We start from the raw sequence: 22,098 nt of genomic DNA on the forward strand, positions 1-22,098 counted from the left end.
AAAATCCACAGGTTTGGCTCAGAAAATGACACAAGCATTTCCCTCCAGTACTCACAGAAGCATCAGGATGTCTGCGCAATGCTGTTGTCCCTTTGTTTGAGATCTATAACTGTTCTGGGTTCAGGCCTTAAGGTCTCTCCTTGGTTGTCAAATGAGGGATGTCAGAGGAAATTTAGTTGAAGGAGTGAAGCTTGATTAGCTTTCATCGGCTCCGCCTCCTGGACCAGGGCTGGGCAGGGGGGGGTGCAGTGGGGGCAGTTGGCATGGGCCTACGATTTTGAGGGGGCCTACTCCGAGTCCCCCTGGGCAAAGTTGCTTGATTTTTCTGTTGTTGTTGACAAATTTGCCCAAAGAAAAGCACATGAAGCATTTCTGAATGTGAAGAAGTGATGTCTTACATACATCTTGAATAAAAGTGCTTGCCATTACTTTTTTTATATAAATCGTTCTGGTTCATATGTATTTAGAACTGATTAAAAATACTTAATGAGCAGTTTGAAATGGGGCCTACATTTCCCATCTGGCCTGGGTCTACTACCAGCTTTGCCCGGCCCTGCCCTGGACTCTATTCCATCTTCCACAAGCAGGCCCAATTCAATGCGCAATGAATTGGGACAACTGGCAGAATTTCTATAAATCTTTTTTGGGGGGCGGGGGGGGAATAAAAATATATCTGCACAAATGATGGACACAAATTGAGCAAACCTGTATAATGTGCACAACATGACAGCCTTAATTTGTGCAAATTATGGATTTTTTTAGCAATTTCCAGCCGAAATGTGAGCAAACGGGCACCCACTGGTGCCATGTTGGGAAAATGGCAATTTTGGGGGGAAACCCTTCCACCAATTAAGTTCCTGAATTTTAGGGGAAAGCCTGAGGCTCAGTTCACAAATGCAAGCCAAGTCAGAGGCTCTGGGGAAATCCAACGAGCCCAAAAAAGGCAGGTTTCCCTGCAATGGCCATCCCTATGTCAGATACAACACGGACAGACTCTGTAACACAGCTCCAAGACTGGCTGACAGCCCAAACCTTATGATTCCTCCTAGCACTTTCTCTCTGCTATGCTGGAAATTAACACGGTTTTGGGGGCAGAATTTTTCTCACTCACTTTGCTTGAACCACCTTGCTGTGTTGTATGCCCAGAGAAATCCACTGCCTTGTATATCCAGATAGGGTCCCCTGGTAAAGTACCCTTTGCTTCTCTCTAGCCAATTTCCATTTGAGGTGCAACACAACTACACCACAAACTCAATCTTCCTGCCCAGGACAACTGGGAGTCTCCTGGTTCAGGGTATTTTGATCATAATCTTAGGGTCACTGACCTCTTGCAGGATCCTAGGAAGCAGTGACTTGCTGTGGGTTGTGCCACTGCTTATGAGCTTATGAAGCCAAAATATGTATGTCCCAAACTGGGTCTTAGTATATTTCTCCTCTGTGCCCTCTGCCCTAGTTTTAGCTGTCTTAAAATGCCTTTGTTGCGAACCGCCTAGAGCACTTTAGCAATTGGGTGGTACAGAAATGAAATTTTATTGTGCTATTTTATGTAAATTTCCAAAGACCCCTATGGTGGTTGCTCTATAAAAAAGGGGATTTATTTATGACACTTCTATCCAGGTTTTACTTTGAAGAGCTCAGCACTACTCAGCCAAAGCTCCCATCCAGGCACTGGTCAGGTCCACACTTGCTTAGCTTCAACAATGGTGCAGCATCATGAGCTCCCAGACAGGACATCCACTGAGATAACTGTTGTTGCTATTATCCTCCAAAGTTTCTAGAATGAGCTTTTCATAAATAAGCAACCGTACAAGTTTCATACGAGTGCTTGCCGTTTTTGACAATGCTGCACATTGAGCTTTCCTTGAGAGTGAAGGGAGTGTGTGTGCGCGCGTGCACCCCGCCCCCAGGAAGTGACACTTCTGCTCAGCAATGAGCACTCATTTGTTTCAAGCTTGAAAGCTTCCAAACAAAGTGTCCATTTCAAAAAAGATATGATGCTATTTGTACCCGTTAATACGGCATATGTTTTTTTCTTCAGCTTTTCTGGGTTTCAACTTTTCCCTGTTTTGGAAAATGACTCAAAAGAATGTCAAAACAAAAAAATGCCTTGAAGAGGAGACTAAGCCAAAGAAATTGGACACCCTCAGGTCATATATACCCCTTCAGTGTTAAGTAATGAGCAGGAAGAGTGTAGAAGAATCCTGCTGGTTGTTGTTGTTTTTCTTTCCAGAAGTGAGTCATCTTTAGAACTCTTTAAAACTATAGATAGCTTTGTAGATAGTGCTGGGGTGGAGTCAATGGTCGTGGTCCATGTTGGTATCAATGGGGTGGGGAAATGTGATATAATGGAATCCAAATTTAGGTTGCAATCCAGGACCACCAAGGTGGCTTTCTCTGAAATGTTACCTGTTCCAGGAAGGGCCAGCTAGACAGATGAAGCTGAGGAGTCTCAATGCATGGTTGAGATGGTTGTGTAGAGAAGAGGGGATCAGATCGGTTAGGCACTAGGGAACATTTTGGGACAAGCTGGGTATGTACAAGAGGGATGGGCTGCACTTGAACCAGAATGGAACTAGACTCCTGGCGCATAACTTAAAAGAGGTGGAAGAGCAGCTTTTAAACCTAACCCTGGCGGAAAACTGACAGGAGCTGGGAAGCATCTGATTCAGGTTAAATCATCTCTAGGGGATGAAGATGAAAATGTTTCCAATTGTCCAAATGGAGAAAAGGGAGGGAACAGGCTGTGAGCATATGGTGAAACATGATAGCCAGCCAGTCAAGGAGGCCTGGTGGCCATAGTAGAAGATGCACATGCCAGAGACATCTGGGGAGGGACATCTTGTACATGTGTTTTTATGCCAATGCTAGAAGCCTCCGAGCCAAGGTGGGACAGTTGAAGTGCCTGGATTTAAAGGAGAACTTCGATATAGTATTTGTGTTTTTAGACTGTTGGTTGTTTTATTATGGTTTTAATTTTTGTGAACTGCCCAGAGAGCTTCGGCTATTGGGCGGTATAAAAATGTAATAAAATAAATAAATAAAATAAAATAAATAAATAGTGGCCATTATGGAAACTGATGGAATGGAAAGACTCAGTGGGATATGGACAACTCTGAATACCAACTCTATAGGAAGGACAGGGACGGCGCACTGGAGGATATTTTCCTCCATATGTCAAAGAGGGCATAGTGTCAAGCAGATAAGAAAACCTGCAGTTTTTATGTGATTTATATTCGCTGCTGTTCCCCACCTCAATCCAAGTGGAGAGGCGGGTAAGAAATAAATTATTATTATTATTATTATAAAAGGGGCAAACTCCTCCACAGAAGGGCTGTGGGTGACAATACCAGGCTCCAAAAGTAATTTGGTACTAGGGGCATACTATCACAAGCTGGAGGATTCTGGGAGTTGTAGTCCAACACATTTGGAGGCTATTAGGCTGGAGAAGTATGGGATCAGGCTTTCTGGAAATCAAGACAAAACACCAGTTTCACAGCTTGATGGGCTCTGACTCATAGCTGGTGCTTGCTTGTTTACTTCAGTATCAGGAAAGTGCATTGTATCAAATTAGAGTTCAGGACTGTTTACTCTGAGTGGTAGTGGATCTCCATCGTCACAGGCAAGGATCTGTGTCAACCCTGCTATGAGAGCCCTTTTAAGTGGGAATGCCAGGCTTTCAACCTAGGAAAGTTATGAGTGCAAACTGTCAGCTATTCCCACTGAGCTTTGGAATGTGCATGCATTGCTGTCTGCCCAGCAATGAAGTGAACAAAGAAGCCCCTGCATGCATGGAAAAGACAAACTGAGGAAAGTGGAGAGTATATTAAACATTGGAGTAAAGCTAATATAAGTTCTCTGGTACTCCATAGTTTTTAACATTTGGATGCACTGACATGATCTTACCTACAATCTCATTCTCTTCAAGGTTGATTGTTTCAAGAGCTGGCAAAGAAGTCAGCTGCTCTGGGAAGTGCCGAAATTTGTTCCTGGAAAGGTTGATGACTCTCAAATGTAACAGGGTTCGGACCTCTTCTGGCAGACGGTGAATATAATTCCCTTCCAGATTAAGTTCTGCAATTGCACAGGATGAGAAATCATGAAAAACCTGGCCAATTCAGAAAATCATCCAGCTAAACCTACCTTTACTTCAGGAAGTGTTCCTGTTATTAACGGCTAGAAATAAATAAAGATAAACAAAAAAAGGCCCTGCAGGAGAGATGGTGTAAATAATTGCTAGTTTCTTCCAAGAAAAACAAGCCTGTGCATGTGAAGTCAACCTCTATAAACTAAGCCACTACATGGAAACCTTTTTCCTCTCAGTAGTGGGGACAGACTGAGTTCTTTTGAGAGAATGTAGTTACAAACACTGTTTCCCTATCACCATTAGTGGCCTGTAAGCAGCAGTCCTAGCTGCTTTGGGGTAACCCCCAATTGTAGTGCCGGAAGAGTGGTCTTCCTTGCTGATTAGCTGGGGCAGGATCTACACTACTGCTTTAAAGCACTTTATAACAGTTTTGACAACTGTTGGGGCCCCGGACACACTGCATATACAGTTCTCAAAACGTTTTCAAAGTGCTTTAAAGCGCTTTAAAAGCAGTAGTGTAGATCCCCCCTTGTTGTGAAGAAAAGTGGGTGGGCCTCCCTTGGGTTGCCCAATCCTGTGTTAGAGGGCTTCATGAGATACTTGGTAACAAACAGTTCAAAGATTTTTTAAAAGTACACGACAGCGCTTTAGATTGAGCTCAGAACTAAATAGGCAGTCCATGAAACTTTCTGCACATGGTCTGAATGTGCCTATCCTGGTCAAAACTCTTGCAAATGGATTTTCCACTAACTGTTCCTTCAGAATCATCTTCAAAGACAGACTGACAGTCAGGTTTATCAGCGGAACAAGGCACTTGAATCATCAATGAGCTCGAACTGAAAAATGTGCCAAGAACTCCCTCCTTCCTCCATTACTTTTTAGAAAGGGTTGAGGAGCACGAAATGAATCATCTCAGTGTGCACCTAAGGTATCAGAATTCTTTGCCCCATATGGAACTCAAATGTTTCACTTTAGTTTAGGACTACTTTGTGAAGAATGGAGGGGAAGACACTTGCTAAAAGACATGTTTGAGATTAATTAGGGTCTGCTATTCAGCTGGGAACCCTCAGAATCGGTGCCCATTTCCAAAGCTTCCTAGAGCAAAAGCTTGATATTTTTGATAGGTAACTTGAGTCTTCATTCAATATTCTCTCTAATGAGAAGTCTATGGAAATCTCTGGAGGCCAATTTGAAGGAGAGATATGCTGCCTGTGATAGGACACACAAAGCATTTATTATTAGGCGTTGCTTTGAAGAAAGGTACCAAGGCTAACCATCTGGAATGCACTGTGCTTGCCCACTGTGTGCCAAGTCTCGCATTCCTATGGCACAGTCTGTGCAGCAGATCTAAGGATGGGAGTGGGGGGTGGGAACCTGCTGCAACTTTTCCCTCCAAACAGCTAATTAAAAGAGAAAAAGGAAGCAAAAGCAGCAATGGATGCAACCATCATATTTTGTTGTTGAAAAGCTATATAATTTGAGGCCTCTCTAATGTGGCAAAGCTGCAAATACTTCACCTGTTCTGAACATTTTAATGCGAGGGCATTGTCCCCTTTAAGGGAAGGAGATTGGCCATTTATCATCTAAACGTTTTTACGACGCAATACTTTATTTTATAAAAGAATCTTTTTTTCATACTGCTGTCCTCAATATTCAAAATGGGTTACATAGCAATAAAAAAAGCACTTTCAAAAAATGCGAACAATACCGAACACTCTGCAAAGCTGAGCGGCTACAAAGATGGCTTTATTAACGCTAAGCTTTGGTTTGATGGACTGAACGTCCTTCTGCAGCAAGAACAATTTCAAATATCCCTGCAGGGTTCTTTCCTCCCAGAGCAGAAAGGTCAAGGTCCAGCCAGGGAAGCAGTTTCATTTTACCATCTGTGTGAGAAATAGACTTCTAGAGGTATAAATGATCTTCTTCAAGGCAGGCTGCTGTAATGTTGCTCTAAGTGGATTTGCCCTTCCAGGCTGCGTGGTGAATGCAACTGGCGCAGAGTGCAGCAATGACATCTTGTCTGCAATGGGTTGGTAAGAACACAACTAGCAGTCAAAACTCCTGACTGGCTTTGTAACCCCTCTCACTCGAAGGAACATGATACAGTGCTGGTTTGAAACTTTAAAAGCATCCTTCTCCAACCAGGTGCCCTCCAGATCTGTTGGACTACAACTCTCATCACCCTTGGCAATTGCAGTACAACACATCTAGAGGGCATCAAGCTGCTTTTCAGTCCCAAGTTGATGGCATTCAAGTCGGCTGTCAGATCTTTGTTCTTTGCCGTTGCCCTTGCACCCTTGGACTGAGTTGCTGACCTTCCAATCTCATAAAAATGTAGTCATCAAGTGGCACCATGCTGGGCCACTGTCAGCATAGAAGACATTGAACTTCTGCATATTCTCTATATCAACCTCCCTCAATCAAGCACCCTCCAGATAGGTTGGACTAAGTCCTATCATCCACAGCCACTGCAAGCATTAGTCTGCTGGCTGGGGATGATGGCAGTTACTGGCCATTATACATCTAGAGTCCATCCAATTGGGGAACGGCTGCTCAATATTGACTTTTTCCTGTGTAAACATTTGTAGGATTGCAACCTAAGTTAATGACCATCACCACATTTTGTAGTAGCAAATTCCATATTGGCCTATGTTCTAAATCTCCTTCCGTTCCACTTCATTGGACGATGCCACTTTCTACTAGTATGAGAAAGGGAGAAAAATACTATAGTACTTTCTCCACACCAGACATAATTTTACAAATTTCTATCATGTCCCTCACTCACCCTTCTTCTTAGCTCATGAGCCCCAGACATTGTAACCTTTCCTCAGAGGGGAGTCACTCCAGCCAGCCTCTTGATCATTTCATTTGCCCTTTTCCAGCTCTACAATAATCCTTTTTTTTTTTTTTTGAGATACAATGAAAAGCTAGCTAACAATCCATTTCCCAGTATAAAGCCACTGGCAGGGATAGCAAAGAAGAAAAGTGCAATTTGCTTGTTCTCTCTGGTAAGGAAAAGCTCCCTGCTGCTGATGCTGTCACCTGCAGCGCAGATGGACACAACAGCAAATGGATGTGAAAACAATGATGGCTCTTCTTGCCTGGAGCACAGGGCAAGGAATGTGCTACAGGAGCTCTCCAGCTGCTGTAATGCACACAGCCCTCCATTACAAATGAGGAGAGTAAGATAAGTCTTTCATCTGAAGGATGCTTGGAAAAGTTTCTGCGGAATAGTGGAGCGGGAGCCTATAGACCTCTGGATGTTGTTGGACTGCTACTTCCATCAGGCTTAGACAGCATATCCAATATAGGGAGGGATAATGGGAATTGCAGTCTAGCAACATTTATTTATTTGATTACATAAATGTATATACTACTTCCCAGTAAAACATCAAAGCGGAAATGATAGAAACATAAATTATAGCAATACCAGTACAATAAAATAATAGCTGGGTGATTATAATCACACTGACCTTGAGCAAACATCTAAAGGTCAAGACTCAAGAGGCCTGCCTAAAGTCTTATTTGTATATGACATACATTTACCTGGAGGGCCACATGTTCCCCATCCCTCCCTTATCATATGGATTAAGATAATTAATATGAACAATTGATTCAAACAGTGAGAAAAACAAAACCCACAACAAAACCATCCATGTACAGGGTGCTTTTCAGAGTGCAACCAGCCCCCAAAAGTACTTTAGATTACATGCCAAAAGTATTCATTATCCATCACTAGTCGCATAGCTCTCTGGCTCTACCACAGAAAGTTCCTCTTAGTTTACGATGCTCCACGCCTGCTCTGCCTCTCCTTTCCGACATCCTGTCTAGTTCACTTCTCTCTCTGGTCTCTCTCCAGCTCCCCCTTCTCCCCCTTCCACCAACTGACTAATATATGGCAAGCTGCCTTATCTTAGTCAGACCACAAGTCCACCTAGCCCAGTATTGTCAACACGGATCGGCAGAGGTTCTCCAAGGTTTCAGGCAGGAGTCTTTCCAGCCCCACCTGGACATGCCGGGGATTGAACCTAGGAACTTCTGCGTGCAAAACAGAGGCTCTACCACTGAGCCACAGCACCTCCCTTCATTTGCCTAATGTTCTAATAGCTCAAATCATTAGTTATTACACTGCCCCCGTCGGTAAAGTGAGCCAGCGTTATGAGAGCTTGAGCACAAGTGTTTCCTCAAAAGAGGATGACACAGGAACCTGGAAGATCCAGTACAGAAATAGTTAGGAAGCAGCACTGATTTGAGTTCAACAATGCTTGTGTTAAAGCTGGGTTGGGCAATCTGTGGCCCTCCAGATGTTTCAGCCTGCAACATTGGATATGCTGGCTAGGGCTAACAGGAATTATAGGCTAAAACATCTGGAGGCCTGCCCCATAGATGATTAGGCTGCAAACCTTCACACAAAAGAAGCTAGGGCTGCAATCCTATGTATAGTTTCCTGGGAGTAAGCCCCACCGAACACAATGGGACTCACTTCTGAGTCGATATACAGAGAATTGTATAACTGAACAGTATATATCTCCCCCCCCCCTAAAATAACTCCTGCTTTTATTATAATTTGTCATTCCATTCCTGACAAACCAAACACTTCCAGATTCATTCCTCTGCCACCATGTAAGCCCCTCTTTTCTCAAAGAGTTGGGTGAGGAGAAAAACTCATGTGTCTGTATGAAGTCAAATACATTTCAGCAAGTCTATTTGCCGCTTCCCTCCTGTCTTAAGAATTCTCCAAGACTTGCTCTGGATAGAATAAAGAAGAAAAGGACCAGGATAGGGGAGGGAAAGCATTCCCCAAACTGAGTGGCTCCTTTCAGAGGGAAAGCACTTCAGAGCAATTTGGGAGGGGTGGGAAGGTTGTACGTACCTCAGCTAATTTAATAAAGTGAGGTGGTTGAGGATATTTCTATTCCTTTTTTAAAAATTGAAAAAATTATTTGAAATCCCCATACCTGCTGGCAGTGCTGTAAGGCACTTTGCATGCTGTCTGGCCAGCACTCCCCCAAACAGGATGTCCACCTTTGGGGATAATCTGCTGCCTGTAGCTATGTGGGAGAAGTTGAAGGTGGAGGCAGAAAAAGACATTTCTGGAGGTTAATTAAATCCTTTGCTGTCCTGAAGCCACTGAGCTTCTGCAGAAGCCAAAAGTTCCAGTTTGGGGCAATAAAATCATATGCTGTGGGGAATACGAGTATTTCACAGGGAGTTCTTCCAGACCTACCCACTCCCTTTTCAACCATTCATTGCAAGCAAGCTCCCAGTAGTGGGCATGTAAGATAGGGAGGGAAGCTGTGGAAGTAAAGGTGCTATTAGTGTCTCTTTTAGTTTAAAAGAATGTTGCCTTCATGCTACACCCCATATTGGTCTGCTAAGGGAGTAAGACCTCAGGTCTACTAATCAGTAGGAGGGTACTGAGCTCAGAGGGAAGAGACAGGTTTGTATGATGTCACAGCTCTGAAGATTTGGGGCATATGCCCTGGTGTGCCCCTTGATAACAATGACCATTCCCATGTCTCTGTCCAAGGTTGGCCTAAAACATTTTGCTGCCAGAGCAGCAGATGGCACTTAACCCACCTACCCAAGTGAAGGTGTATAGTATCCAAAGGCAGCCATGTTATGTTGGTACATGAAACAGAAAATCCCATAAGCACCTCTCCCCATCTCTGGCAGTAGAAGTACAATAAAAATAAATAAATATTTGCTACCCTTCCATGACACCCAAAATCTGCTGCCCGGGGCAACTGCCTCTCTCTGCCTCATGACAGGGCAGGCCCTGTCTGTGTCAAAACCACAAGCTGTTCAGAACTTGGTTTTGTTTATGGGTGGGTTTTATAGGATTAGTTCTCCAAATTTGCAGGCTAGCTAGAGAGAAAGATGTTTCTAACCATATGCAGTGCAACTTCCTCTCATCCTGGAACTATAGGAGTCACTGCCATATTCAGAGAGCAAGGCACCCAGGAAGTTTTGCTTGGTACTTCTCCATCTGCAAATTAATTAAATTCCAGTTTTATGTAAGAAGAGGGATATGTGGAGCAATACCAAGAGATCTGCCTGTCTTACATGCAATACTTGTTCCTTTGTCATCCTATTGCTACCTTAAGGCCCAGGTCACAGCTAAAGGTGGCTCCAACATGATCACCTCAGAAGCGCATGAAGCTCCCGGTAGAATTACCATGGAAGCATCATTTGTGTGATACAGCATATATGGAGACATGTGGTGTGCCCACAACTGCCTCAGTTTCCAAAATGACAGCCTATCTTTTTCAAGCTGCCACTGTTACATGTAAACCTGCCACGTTGTTGGCCCTCAACTGTCTCTGTTTTCTGTTTTCTACCTCTCTCATTACCTCATGCTTTTTCCAGCTATTTCCTGGAAACTCTGGCCTTGTTCAGACAACACACTAAGCCGCAGTAGTTAAACATTTTGAGCTAAACATTATGGCTTAGCGTGTTGTGTGAACCCTTCCTAAACACGGTGGCTACATGACACTGTTTTAATTAGGCTCATTAACTATTTGCTGCAAAAGGGTTAGCGGCCTAACCATGGCTTAGCTTATTGTCTGAACTAGCCCTGTATCTTCTGTAACTGCTCTAACCTACAGGGTAAGCTAGGTAACTTATAGCATTTCTCTGGCTCCTCAGTTTGCAAGCCCCTTCTCACCCTAAATAATGGCAATGAATGCGTGAGCAGTTAGCACAACTTTGCAAAGTCCACTTTGCAGTACCAGACAGCAAAAGTTAAAAAATGTATGAACAGTGAAAGTGTATAGAGTGTGCATTATTCAAATTATATGGGAAATGTCAACGGCTTTTCACCCATGAGCAGTAAAAAAAAATCCACCACATTCATTTCATACATTTTTAATACGAGTCGTATATTTGAGCCTGATTACCTTGCCTAGCCTTGGATGATTTCTTCCCTCACCTATAATAAACCTGCCTGCCATGGATCTTGTCTGAGATAATATGTAGAGCGAATGCCTTTTGGGAGGCTTCCATGCATTTCCATAATGAATTGTACAAACTGCTATTTTGCAAGCAGGAATCTCAAGAAACATTCTCTCCCTGAGAAAGTGCCTCTGGTCCCAGAGCTTTTAACCAAATGGTTTTGTGTTTGTTTGTTTTTGCTGTTGTTTTGTAGCTGGCTATCTCTAGCCACCCATTTCGAAAGAACAAACAAGAAATGCAGCAACGTCACACTAATACTGCAGGAAGAGTTTGTATTCACTTTAATGTGTGTGTTCAAGAAAAAATAAATTAGAAGGTAGCTAGAAAATATTTATCAAAGTGATATGAAGTTATAAACCTGCCTCAGACTAGTACCCAAAAATGAAATAAAATAGGAAATGAGAAAAATCTATTATTTAGTTATAGGGAACAGTTATATTCTTATTACTCTACCCAGGGTCAGTCGCACAATAGCCTGTTCAGACATAATGAAGGGGACTAGCTTGGCTTAAAAGGGGGGGAGCAAAGAGGCAGACACTTTGATACTGCAAAGGCAAAGTGCACAACATCTGGAGAGATCACAATAGAACAATCTTCATTAAATGAAGGGACAATGCTACAGGACGAGGGGCTGCCTTGCTTGTCATTACTGCTTTAAATGAGCAAATGAAAGATATGGAGACTCCGATCAGCTCCCAGGCTTTCCTCCATATCCATCTCAGAAGGAGGAATTGCACCTCCTCAATGCTCTCCCCACTGAGAAATGAAAAAGAGCAGGGAGATATCACATCCTACCCCAGTACGGCAGCTTACCTCCACCCCTTCCATTGTGCTCTTAATGGAGAGCGGGGTGGTGACAGAAAGAAGAGGCCTTCTAATTCTCTCTCATTATTGCCCCATACCCCCAGCCTCAACTTGGGCAATGCAGCAGCAGCAGCAGCAAACAACAACAATTTTTTGGCATGGTGGCAGGGATGTAGCCTGTAAAGGGAGGGAAGGAAAGTTGCTCACCCCCTGCTATAAATTATGTGTTATCATCCTTGCACAAACTGTCAAACCCAGTACTTCGATCCCGCTTGCAAAATCGTTGTGCAAGACATTGCACAAGCGCTTTCACAATTCATTATGACTTCATTACATCAGGTGTTGCTTGTGCAAGTGGTTCCACAAGCACTTGTACAACACACAACTTCTAGCCGGCAGAACGACCCCTCTTGTACTTTTTCTACTAGCGTTATATTGGATACAATGCTATATTAAGATAGGGAGAGACAGCGAGAGAGCGAGTTTGATCACTGATATGGTGACTGGAATAAAAGAGTCTCCATAGAAAAGACGACACTAAACCATAGCCACTGAACTGTATTGTAATGAAAATATAAATTATGGAAGAAAAGGTTTCAGCTATCACAGTGATAAGCTTCCAAGAGGCACTTCAGAATGGTCTAGTTAAAATTCTGTTTATTTTCTCTTGCTGGAGGAAAGCAAAGTTGATGATATGTGCAGTAGACATTGGATGAAAGTTGATGAAAATGGCATACAAGATGAAAATCAAAATTCTTCCCCACCACTTTTCAGTTTTACATTCTTTGACAGCTTCCTAGGCCGCTCCTGGTATCTTTTGCTTTTTTGGACGAGACAGCTTTTTGAACAGTATTGTAAGGAAAATATAAATTACGGAAGCAAAGTTTTTTTGTACTTGAAGATTTCGTTTCTGAATAGTGTACCTTTTTTGTAACCCAGGAAATATATGGGAAACAATGCAATGACAGCTAGGCACTAGTCAAGTCCAGGAGTTTAAGTCTCTCCCATTAAAATCAATGAGACTGCGTAGCTTTGGTTGGATTGTACCCATAGTTTTCTCTCTTTGAAACATAACTTGGAAAAAGCCATCTCATACCTGGGTCGTGCTGCTTGAACTCATGAAATAATACTCAAGTTGAGCAGTAGCACTAAAAACCACCTCGTCAGTTTGGCTTTTATGTTTCCAGATAGGTAAAATGTTTCTACACCTATACGAAAGCTAATGCATCTAAATATATAAGTCAATGTTTCCTGTTGCAATTATGTTTTAGTGCGTGTGTATATGTGCACACACATATGTGCATAAATGATACTGAGCACGATCACAGCAAAGCACAAATAAATAAATTACCAGCTGTAAGATTCCTGAAGGAAGCACCAGGAATGTACACCATTTAACCTCTCAGTTAAATGGAGGTGATAGTTGCTCTTCACAGTTTTGAGTGCCACACTGATGTTTTGTTATCCCCTTAATTTGCTGTGGAATGAAAGTTTCAGTAGCCTAGAGGGAAGCCATGGAAAATGTGATACGCATGAAATACTTTGGTCTGGCTGAACTGCATGAGGTTATTCGCAGTATCGCACAGAAACGTTTGCAGAAACTCTCATCAGAATTGCAAACAACTGCTGCCATCAACCCTAAAAGCAATTTGGATTCCCCCAAAGGATTATGCTTAGATGTCCCAAAACTGAGCTCCGCTCTAGTTTCTAGCTCTGGATTCCAGAGCACAAGATCCTTGGAAAATCCACCACTATAACAATCCAGCACAGGTAGAACACACTTTTCCAAACTGGGTCTGGGGTGGTGGTGGTGGTGGTAATCAATCAGTGCTATTGCTTCCTCATATGTAACAAAGATTTTATACAAAAGGCAATTCCATACTGAAGTACGGTGGCCACTTATGAATCCCAAAAAAAGAGGACAAAGATCACAGATTTGCATAAAATCTGCACATGCTAATGTGTATAAGGATTTAAAATTACTGTAATTTAAATAGAAATACAGTACATCTCAGCATAGTGTGTAAGACTGACCGGGTAAGTGGTGGGCTTTCCTGTTCAGTCTGCTGTCCAGGGGCTAGCTCTTGATGGACAACAGTCCTTATGTTTCATTATCTTTAAACAAGTATTGGACAAGACAGCTCTTCAAATGGAGGGTGCCTTCAAACAGAGGAGTGTACTCTGTAAAAGAGGACACATGGCCACCCTAGCACAAATACCTGACAATCTTGCACATGGGTTTTGCACTCTGCACAAGTAGCAGAGAAAAACAACAGCACCACTGTCTTGTATGGACTGAGTCTCAGTTTGTGTACCCTCATGCATTCCATTACTGCGCCCAAGCACTGATTCATGACAGTCCTAACAAAGATATAATTTGACTATCACTGTGGGTTCTGTACAGCAGCATTCTTAGATTTTGTCCCTTTCCATTAACAGTGGTGCAGCGCTGAATGCAATTTAACGTAACGCTATACTGGGAAGTGGCGATGCAGAGCCTCTAGCTAGGAGATACTCAGTGCCTTGTAAAGACTGGGCCCTTTATTGATTGCCAGCTCACTGCAGAATCTTACATTCCATCCTGCTTTGAAGGCATTGGGCTAAGAACAAAGAGGCAGACAGAAAGAAGTCTGGAGTCCCTGAGATGATCAAAATGCACAATCAGATGTGTGGCTTTGAAAAGACAAGAAATTAAAGTATTTCTGTATGCTTTGACAGAGGATCAGCTTCCTCATTTCTCTGTAACTCCTTTGCAATTTTCTTGTATGTAAGAAAGTTTTGCACAGACCTGAAGTCTCTGATGTCAAGTCAAAGATATCTGTTGCCAAGATAAAGGCTAAACGAGATATCATCTGGAAATCCGCTCATTTGCTAATGAATTTATCTCCCCACAGTTTTTACCGCAGCAAGAAAGTGGATCAAAGGCTTCATTGATTTAGATCAGCGGTTCTCAACCTGTGGGTCGGGACCCCTTTGGGGGTTGAATGACCCTTTCACAGGGGTCGCCTAAGACCATCGGAAAACACATATTTCCGATGGTCTTAGGAAACTGTATTGACTGAACTATGTCATGTATCATCTTTTGTATTATTAAAGCTATTGTTATGTATTATTTTCATTAGCAAACCATCCCATGACAATGGATCGTGTAGAGAAGAACGAAAATAATTTTATGGTTGGGGGTCACCACAACATGAGGAACTGTATTAAAGGGTCACGGCATTAGGAAGGTTGAGAACCACTGATTTAGATGCAGAAGAATACAATTTCCTGGAACTGTGTTCTGTAACCTATGTGAGTACCTTTATGTTCAGAGATCTAGCATAAAGCATGAAAGTTTAACTACAAGAGGGATTGCAACCCAACCTTGGTGCATTCACTTATAATCAGGAATGACTGCAGTAGAATTACATAAATACAATCTTAGCTATGATTTTCTAAATTATAAAGCAGTTGCAGAACTTTATACAGGGCACACTGGAGCCCAGAATAATTTAAATACCTGAGCATCTCAGAACAGTAACTGTTGGAGGTGTAGCAGCCAGAAGCTAATCTAGTACATATATTAGGGAGTTGACTAATAATGCTGACAAGTTTCTGGCTTGAGTTCCTAACCAGCATTTCAGAAAGGTCTTTCCTTCCTATGGGACCATTTATCTTTCTCTAAATATGTTGCAATGCTTCCTCTGTTTTAAAATGCTCAACGTTACTGAGCATTTTTAAAACAGAGGAAGCGTTGGAAAGCTTCTTTGCAACATATTTGAAGAAAGATAAGCAGCCCCTGAGGAAGAAAAGACATTTCCCAAATCTGGTGGACATAATAAAGAGATTTTGCAGGCACCTGAATATCTCTTCTGTTATGTGTGTCTTTCCCTCTTGCTGTTTCCTTACACACTGAAACACTAAATTCCTAACACAACAAAATTAAATTACTCATATATAACAATGCAACAGAAAACTAAGCAAGAGCACCTGAACTGATGTTCTGAGCAAAATTCCAGATTTTCTCTATTGCCACACTGCATTTACACTAAGAACATAAGAAGAGTCATGCTGGATCAGACCATGGATCCATCTAATCCAGCACTCTGTTCACACCGTGGCCAACCAGCTGTGGACCAGGAACCCACAAACAGGATGCAGGTGCAACAGCACCTTCCCGCCTGTGTTCCCCAGCAACTGGTGTATGTAGACTTACTATTACAAGCCAAATCACTCTGTTGTTCATACTTTTGTGGCTGATGTTTGTGGTGGAAAAAACTGAAGCTAATGAAGCCCTGTGCAAATTTTGAGGGGGAAATAGTTAGCACTGATGGATTATAATCCTTGACGGATTAAAAAGAATGCACCACAACATATTATCAGATGGAACGTGCCAAAAACAGAAAAAGCCAGACTGTAGAAGAAAAATTGACACAACAACTGAAATTAGCTAAAGGCAAAGTCAAAACATCTGATTTGCATACAATATGGCACTATTTTAAAATATGCAGCAATATTTGCCAAAGCCTTTCCTGAGATTTTCAAAAAGAGATATGTATCATATGATTGTATCATATGATTTGTTACAGCAAAAAATAAAGAAAGAAAACCTGCAATCACCAAAGGATTCCACCTATATTTTTGCCTGTAAAGCAAAGGAGGGAAAGTGTAAAATGTCAATAACTAGATTTAAATGTGATGCATTTTTGTCTTCCTACTTGAAATATTAATAAAATATCTTTTAAAAATATAAAAAAACCAAGACTGCAACCAGCTCTGGTTCTCACAAGAGATAAACCTAGGGTGATCCTATGAAAAGGAGGACAGGGCTCCTGCATCTTTAACAGTTGCACAGAAAAGGGAATTTCAACACTTGTCATTTGTATAAATAGAGAACCTGGTGAAATTCCCTCTTCATCACAACAGTTAAAGCTGCAGGAGCTATACTAGAGTGACCAGATTTAAAAGAGGGCAGGGCACCTGCAGCTTTAACTGTTGTGATGAAGAGGGAATTTCACCAGGTTCTCCATATATACAAATGACACCTGCTGAAATTCCCTTTATCTATGCAACTGTTAAAGATACAGGAGCCCTGTCCTCCTTTTCACCCACCTTACACAAACTCTGTCTTATTATGGTCTCTACATTGACTAGCACAGGCTCTCTAGGATTTCAGGCGGAGTCCTTTTTCAGCTCTACCTGGAGACACCATGGATTGAAGAGCAAGGGCTCTACCACTGGGCTAAATATCAGCAATATGGGTTCTAAACTAGCCTCCTCCCACTCTGAGGTGCTACAGTTAAAACACAGGCATACCACTTCATCTACTGTTTGTGATCATTGGGTTTTAGCGAGGCTGTTTCTTCTGCTTTTTAAGTGGCATATTTTTGGTTCTTCTCTTCTCCAGACCAAAACATCTTGAGTAAATGTCAATGACTGATCATTCACACCCATTTTACAAATCTCTCTGGGAGTTTTACATCTACTGCATCAGGGCAATCTTTACAAAGGCAGGGGCGGAACCAAAGATAATCTTAAAAAATATTATTTGTATGTTTTTTGAGCAGACAACTGTAACAACCATTTGAATTGCCCTGAGGAAGGGCGTTTTTTTTGTCAAAAACGCGTAGGCTATCTTCAATAAATCTTTTTCCATACAATTTTTTTTAAAGATTATCTTTGGTTCTGCCCCTGCCTTCAGCTTGTTTTCTCACTCCCTCACGGGGTTTCCCTTAGAATCATATAATCATAGAATAGCAGAGTTGGAAGGGGCCTACAAGGCCATCAAGTCCAACCCCCTGCTCAATGCAGGAATCCACCTTAAAGCATCCCTGACAGATGGTTGTCCAGCTGCCTCTTGAATGCCTCTAGTGTGGGAGAGCCCACAACCTCCCTAGGTAACTGATTCCACCGTCGTACTGCTCTAACAGTCAGGAAGTTTTTCCTGATGTCCAGCTGGAATCTGGCTTCCTTTAACTTGAGCCCGTTATTCCATGTCCTGCACTCTGGGAGGATCGAGAAGAGATCCTGGCCCTCCTCTGTGTGACAACCTTTTAAGTATTTGAAGAGTGCTATCATGTCTCCCCTCAATCTTCTCTTCTCCAGCCTAAACATGCCCAGTTCTTTCAGTCTCTCTTTATAGGGCTTTGTTTCTAGACCTCTGATCATCCTGGTTGCCCTCTTCTGAACATGCTCCAGCTTGTCTGCATCTTCTTGAATTGTGGAGCCCAGAACTGGACACAATACTCTAGATGAGGCCTAACCAGGGCCGAATAGAGAGGAACCAGTACCTCACGTGATTTGGAAGCTATACTTCTATTAATGCAGCCCAAAATAGCATTTGCCTTTGTTGCAGCCATATCACACTGTTGGCTCATGTTCAGCTTGCAATCTACAACAATTCCAAGATCTTTCTCGTTTGTAGTATTGCTGAGCCAAGTGTCCCCCATCTTGTAACTGTGCATTTGGTTTGTATTCCCTAAATGTAGAACTTGGCATTTATCCCTATTAAATTTCATCCTGTTGTTTTCAGCCCAGCACTCCAGCCTATCAAGATCACTTTGAAGTTTGTTTCTGTCTTCCAGGGCATCCCACCCAATTTTGTGTCATCTGTAAATTTGATAAGCGTTCCCTGCACCTCCTCGTCCAAATCATTAATAAAAATGTTGAAGAGCACTGGGCCCAGGACTGAGCCCTGCGGCACCCCACTCGTTGCCTCTCCCCCCCATCTTTACAAAGGCATAACTATATTCCTGCACAATAACGGTACTGATGCTTGTGTGTATTAGTGCTACCCTTGTTGAATGGGGGGGGGGGAGCATGGGGGGTGTCACTGGTCCACTTGGAGTACTATTAAGCAAGACTTTAGTTTTCTCTCACAACAGGTGGGGGAAAATGCTGATGAAGGAGATGGGGGTGAGAAGGAAAGCAGCATACAAATGCTGTCAAGAAGCAGATGCCCCTGTGAAATAGCTGTGTGCATGGGTCGGAGTTTACCCTCCATACTCCGTAGTTCCCCTACCCACCCATCCCCCATGATTGTGTGAATTGGGCCCACAAGTGCAGAAAACAACCTGAGTAGGGAATACATGTGTGTGTGTTTTTACTCTTGGTTATTGATATGTATAGCCATAAACAATCTCTTTGCAACTGGAGTCACAAAAAATACCAAATCCAAAGGAGATGCTGAGCGTCAGGTCTTTCGCTATGTGTTGTTACCATCACAAACATTTCTGCCAAAGGGATTCACTAATTGATCCAAGTTCTCAGGCAGGCATTCGTTACAAAAGTAAAATAGAAAGTTTTCTCATTCCCCAACCACCCCTGCCCCTTTCTCCCAGGGAACAAGGGGATATTCACATAAAACAAAACACCTAACAATTGCCTAAGAACATCGATTGTGCTCTAATTTAAAGTTTGGTAGAAGTATCTCAAGCTGACTGTTAAAAACGTGTGTATGATATAAAAAGTAACAATAAAAAATCTTTAGCCTCCCCGGTGGATAATTGCCTGTACACCTTAGGAGCATTTATGAACCAGAAAACTGCAAACAAAGCTTCTTGGGCTTAATTGCTCTGCAGGCTATTTATCTATCAGATTTATATTGTTACACACAAGAGGTAAACAATTCCAAAGGAAACTCTACTCTGTAGCATTCCCCTGGATGAGAGAACACTGCAGACTCATGGTATCTTTGCAAATTATGCTTTGTTTACAAATATATAAGCAGAGGCAAAAGCAGCAGACAGCACTGCCTGCATCAGATTCCCAAAACTCAAGTTATGCATTTTTCCCACCACACCAAGGTTCCAGCCCAGATTCCAGCTACAAAACTCTCAGCTCTGTCTCTATGTGTTCTAACTGCACAGTGCGTTCAGCTGTTTCTTTGCCCTTCTCCGCATGCACTGGCTTATGGTTACAATGTTATATTTAAAAAGAAAAAGGCCCACCCCCAACACACACACAATAACTCAAGCAAGAGATCCAAAATAGCCAGAGCCTTCTGCAGCATCCCAGAGAACAGTCTATGTGGCTGTTCACACAACACACTAACCCACAATCAGTGGTTGAGGGCGGGCTGTTTTGAACCATGGGTTGTTTGTTGAAGCATGGGTTAGCATGTTACCTGAATGCAGCACATTTTCCACAGGGTGGGTGTTGTCTGTACACAGCCAGTGTGGCTTGTTAACCCTCCTGAACAACCCAACAACAAAGCATGGATTGTCAAGTGGACTTATTTGAGAAAATAAGCCATATTACATGGTTAACAACATGCCAACCAGGTTCAACAAATAAGCCACAATTCAAAACAATCCACATTCAAAGACTAAATGTGGGTTAGTGTGTTGTGTGAACAGCTCCAGAGTTCTGAATTGATAACTGGGATAGTCCAATCTTCAGAATAGCATTGGGACTTGAGATGGGCAGTGAGACATCTTTCTAATTAAAAGAAGTCGATAATAATATATACCAGTAAATATCTCAACTTCTGAGTACCTCATAAAGCCAGAATGGCACCACCCATGCAGAAGAGGGATGTATCAGCGGACTCAAGGGAACCCTGAAGTTTTCATAAGTTACAAAACATCTTCCCAAAAAATCTTAGGGGAACAAAACCTCCCAAAATAGCCCAGTTGGAACTAAGCCGTGGATGTACAACATTGATTGGCTTTTGGAGGAAAAAATGGAAATGTGGGGGGGAATGGAATGGAGTATCATGAATAGGAGCTTGTCACATGTTGCAGGTCCCACTTGTAATTAAAAAAAGCAAGCAAGAGGCTAAAACACCAAGGGTGGGCAACAGAAGGCTTTAGGAATGAGAGTTTTGCAATAAGTAGATTCTACCAGGCCCCACAAGCTACAGAGCCCAGATGGATGGCTAGGGCAGCCTTTCCCAACACGGTGCCCTTTTCAACTTCAACTCATCACAGGGCACCAGTGTTGGGAAAGAATGTTGTCTTGCCTGGGCTCAAACAAGGAGAGGTTAACTAGAAAAGAAGGGAAAATCCCTAAGCAGAAAGCAAAAGAATGTATGAAGACACAGCAGTAGAATTACAGAACATCGTATCAGCTAAATCCCCTACTGAGGCAGTGTTCTCCCACCGGGAGCTTTTAAATTATTGAAGAACTCCTCCAATATTAAAATAATGCTTGTGGATTATCATCTTGCATTGGCATCCAGCTACTTGGCCTCTCCCAGGTAGTTAGAGTTAATTACAGGGGCCTATCTGGGATTTGACTGGCTTCTCCTTAATCATAAAAGATGAAAGAAATACTCCCACCATTCCCCTTGTGGACTTTAATGCTAAGACCATTATAACAGCAGCAAGATATCACTGAGCTACTTTGCTTTTACACTTTAAACTTTGGTTGGGATAATTATTTCAGGACCAAGCTCTTCTTAGTGCTACAAAATAGCTTGCTTAGAGTGAACCGTACAGACTCCATCTTGGGGCAAGGTAGGCATCTTCACCCTCAGCATCAGTGAGGCAGGAAGATACAAAGGGGTTAAGACCAGTCTTGTGTACATGACTAGATGGAGCACTTCAGATTCTAATAGACTTCCAAAAGAAAATGGGTGCCCCAAGGCAAAGGTAGAGGGTAAAATTGAACAAAACGTGTACCTGGTCAGTGTATTGCAGCTGCTCCAATTATTTTCTTAACACCTGTTGTGTAGTTCAGACCACCATCCACCCCAAGCCATCTCCTTTGTCATGAGGGAGGGAGAGATATTAGGGGCTTTGTTCTAAGGCAAGTGCAACCATTCCAAGTGAAAGGGCCAAGCTTTGATCATTTTAAGCAGAATTGCCATAGGGGTTGGGACATGGGACATCACTCTGTTTGTATAGATAGCAGGCCAGTTCACATGATCATTGTTGTCCACCATGACTTACTTAATGGCTGGCAGCCATTTAGAATATTCAACTCCTGGCAGGTGTGTGTGTGTTTATTTATTTATTTATTTAAGTATTTTTATGCCGCCATTCAGCCAAAAAAGGCTCTCATGGTTTGTTGAGTCATCCAAACCAGGAAAGCAAGGGTTGTTTGAGGGTTAAAGTTTCCCATTAAAGCACAATTCTTGGTGAAGGCTGAAGAGTCCCCAATTAGTGTAACACTTTACTAATGCTTTACTCAGCTAATTTCCCCCAAATCATCCCTTGCATTTGAATCCATGTAAACCTCAATAAATGTGTGGAAGTGCTGTTATCTTCTTCAATCTTTTCTGAGTGTGATTCTTTTGGGGAGGTTGTAGACACTTCCCTACATTATCAGCA

General features: G+C 42.4%; 1 protein-coding gene across 1 annotated transcript in view; it reads right to left on the bottom strand.

Annotated features, from left to right (window-relative positions):
• The window catches only part of LRRC20 (leucine rich repeat containing 20), a 109,641-nt gene that overhangs the window by 56,590 nt on the left and 30,953 nt on the right, over positions 1–22,098 (bottom strand). The window contains exon 4 of the mRNA XM_063133002.1: positions 3,904–4,071. Within this exon, the coding sequence (XP_062989072.1) occupies positions 3,904–4,071 (168 nt within the window). The remainder of the gene's footprint in view (positions 1–3,903; positions 4,072–22,098) is intronic.

This window comes from Elgaria multicarinata, chromosome 8 (assembly GCF_023053635.1).
Source record: "Elgaria multicarinata webbii isolate HBS135686 ecotype San Diego chromosome 8, rElgMul1.1.pri, whole genome shotgun sequence".
Classification (NCBI taxonomy): Eukaryota; Metazoa; Chordata; class Lepidosauria; order Squamata; family Anguidae; genus Elgaria; species Elgaria multicarinata.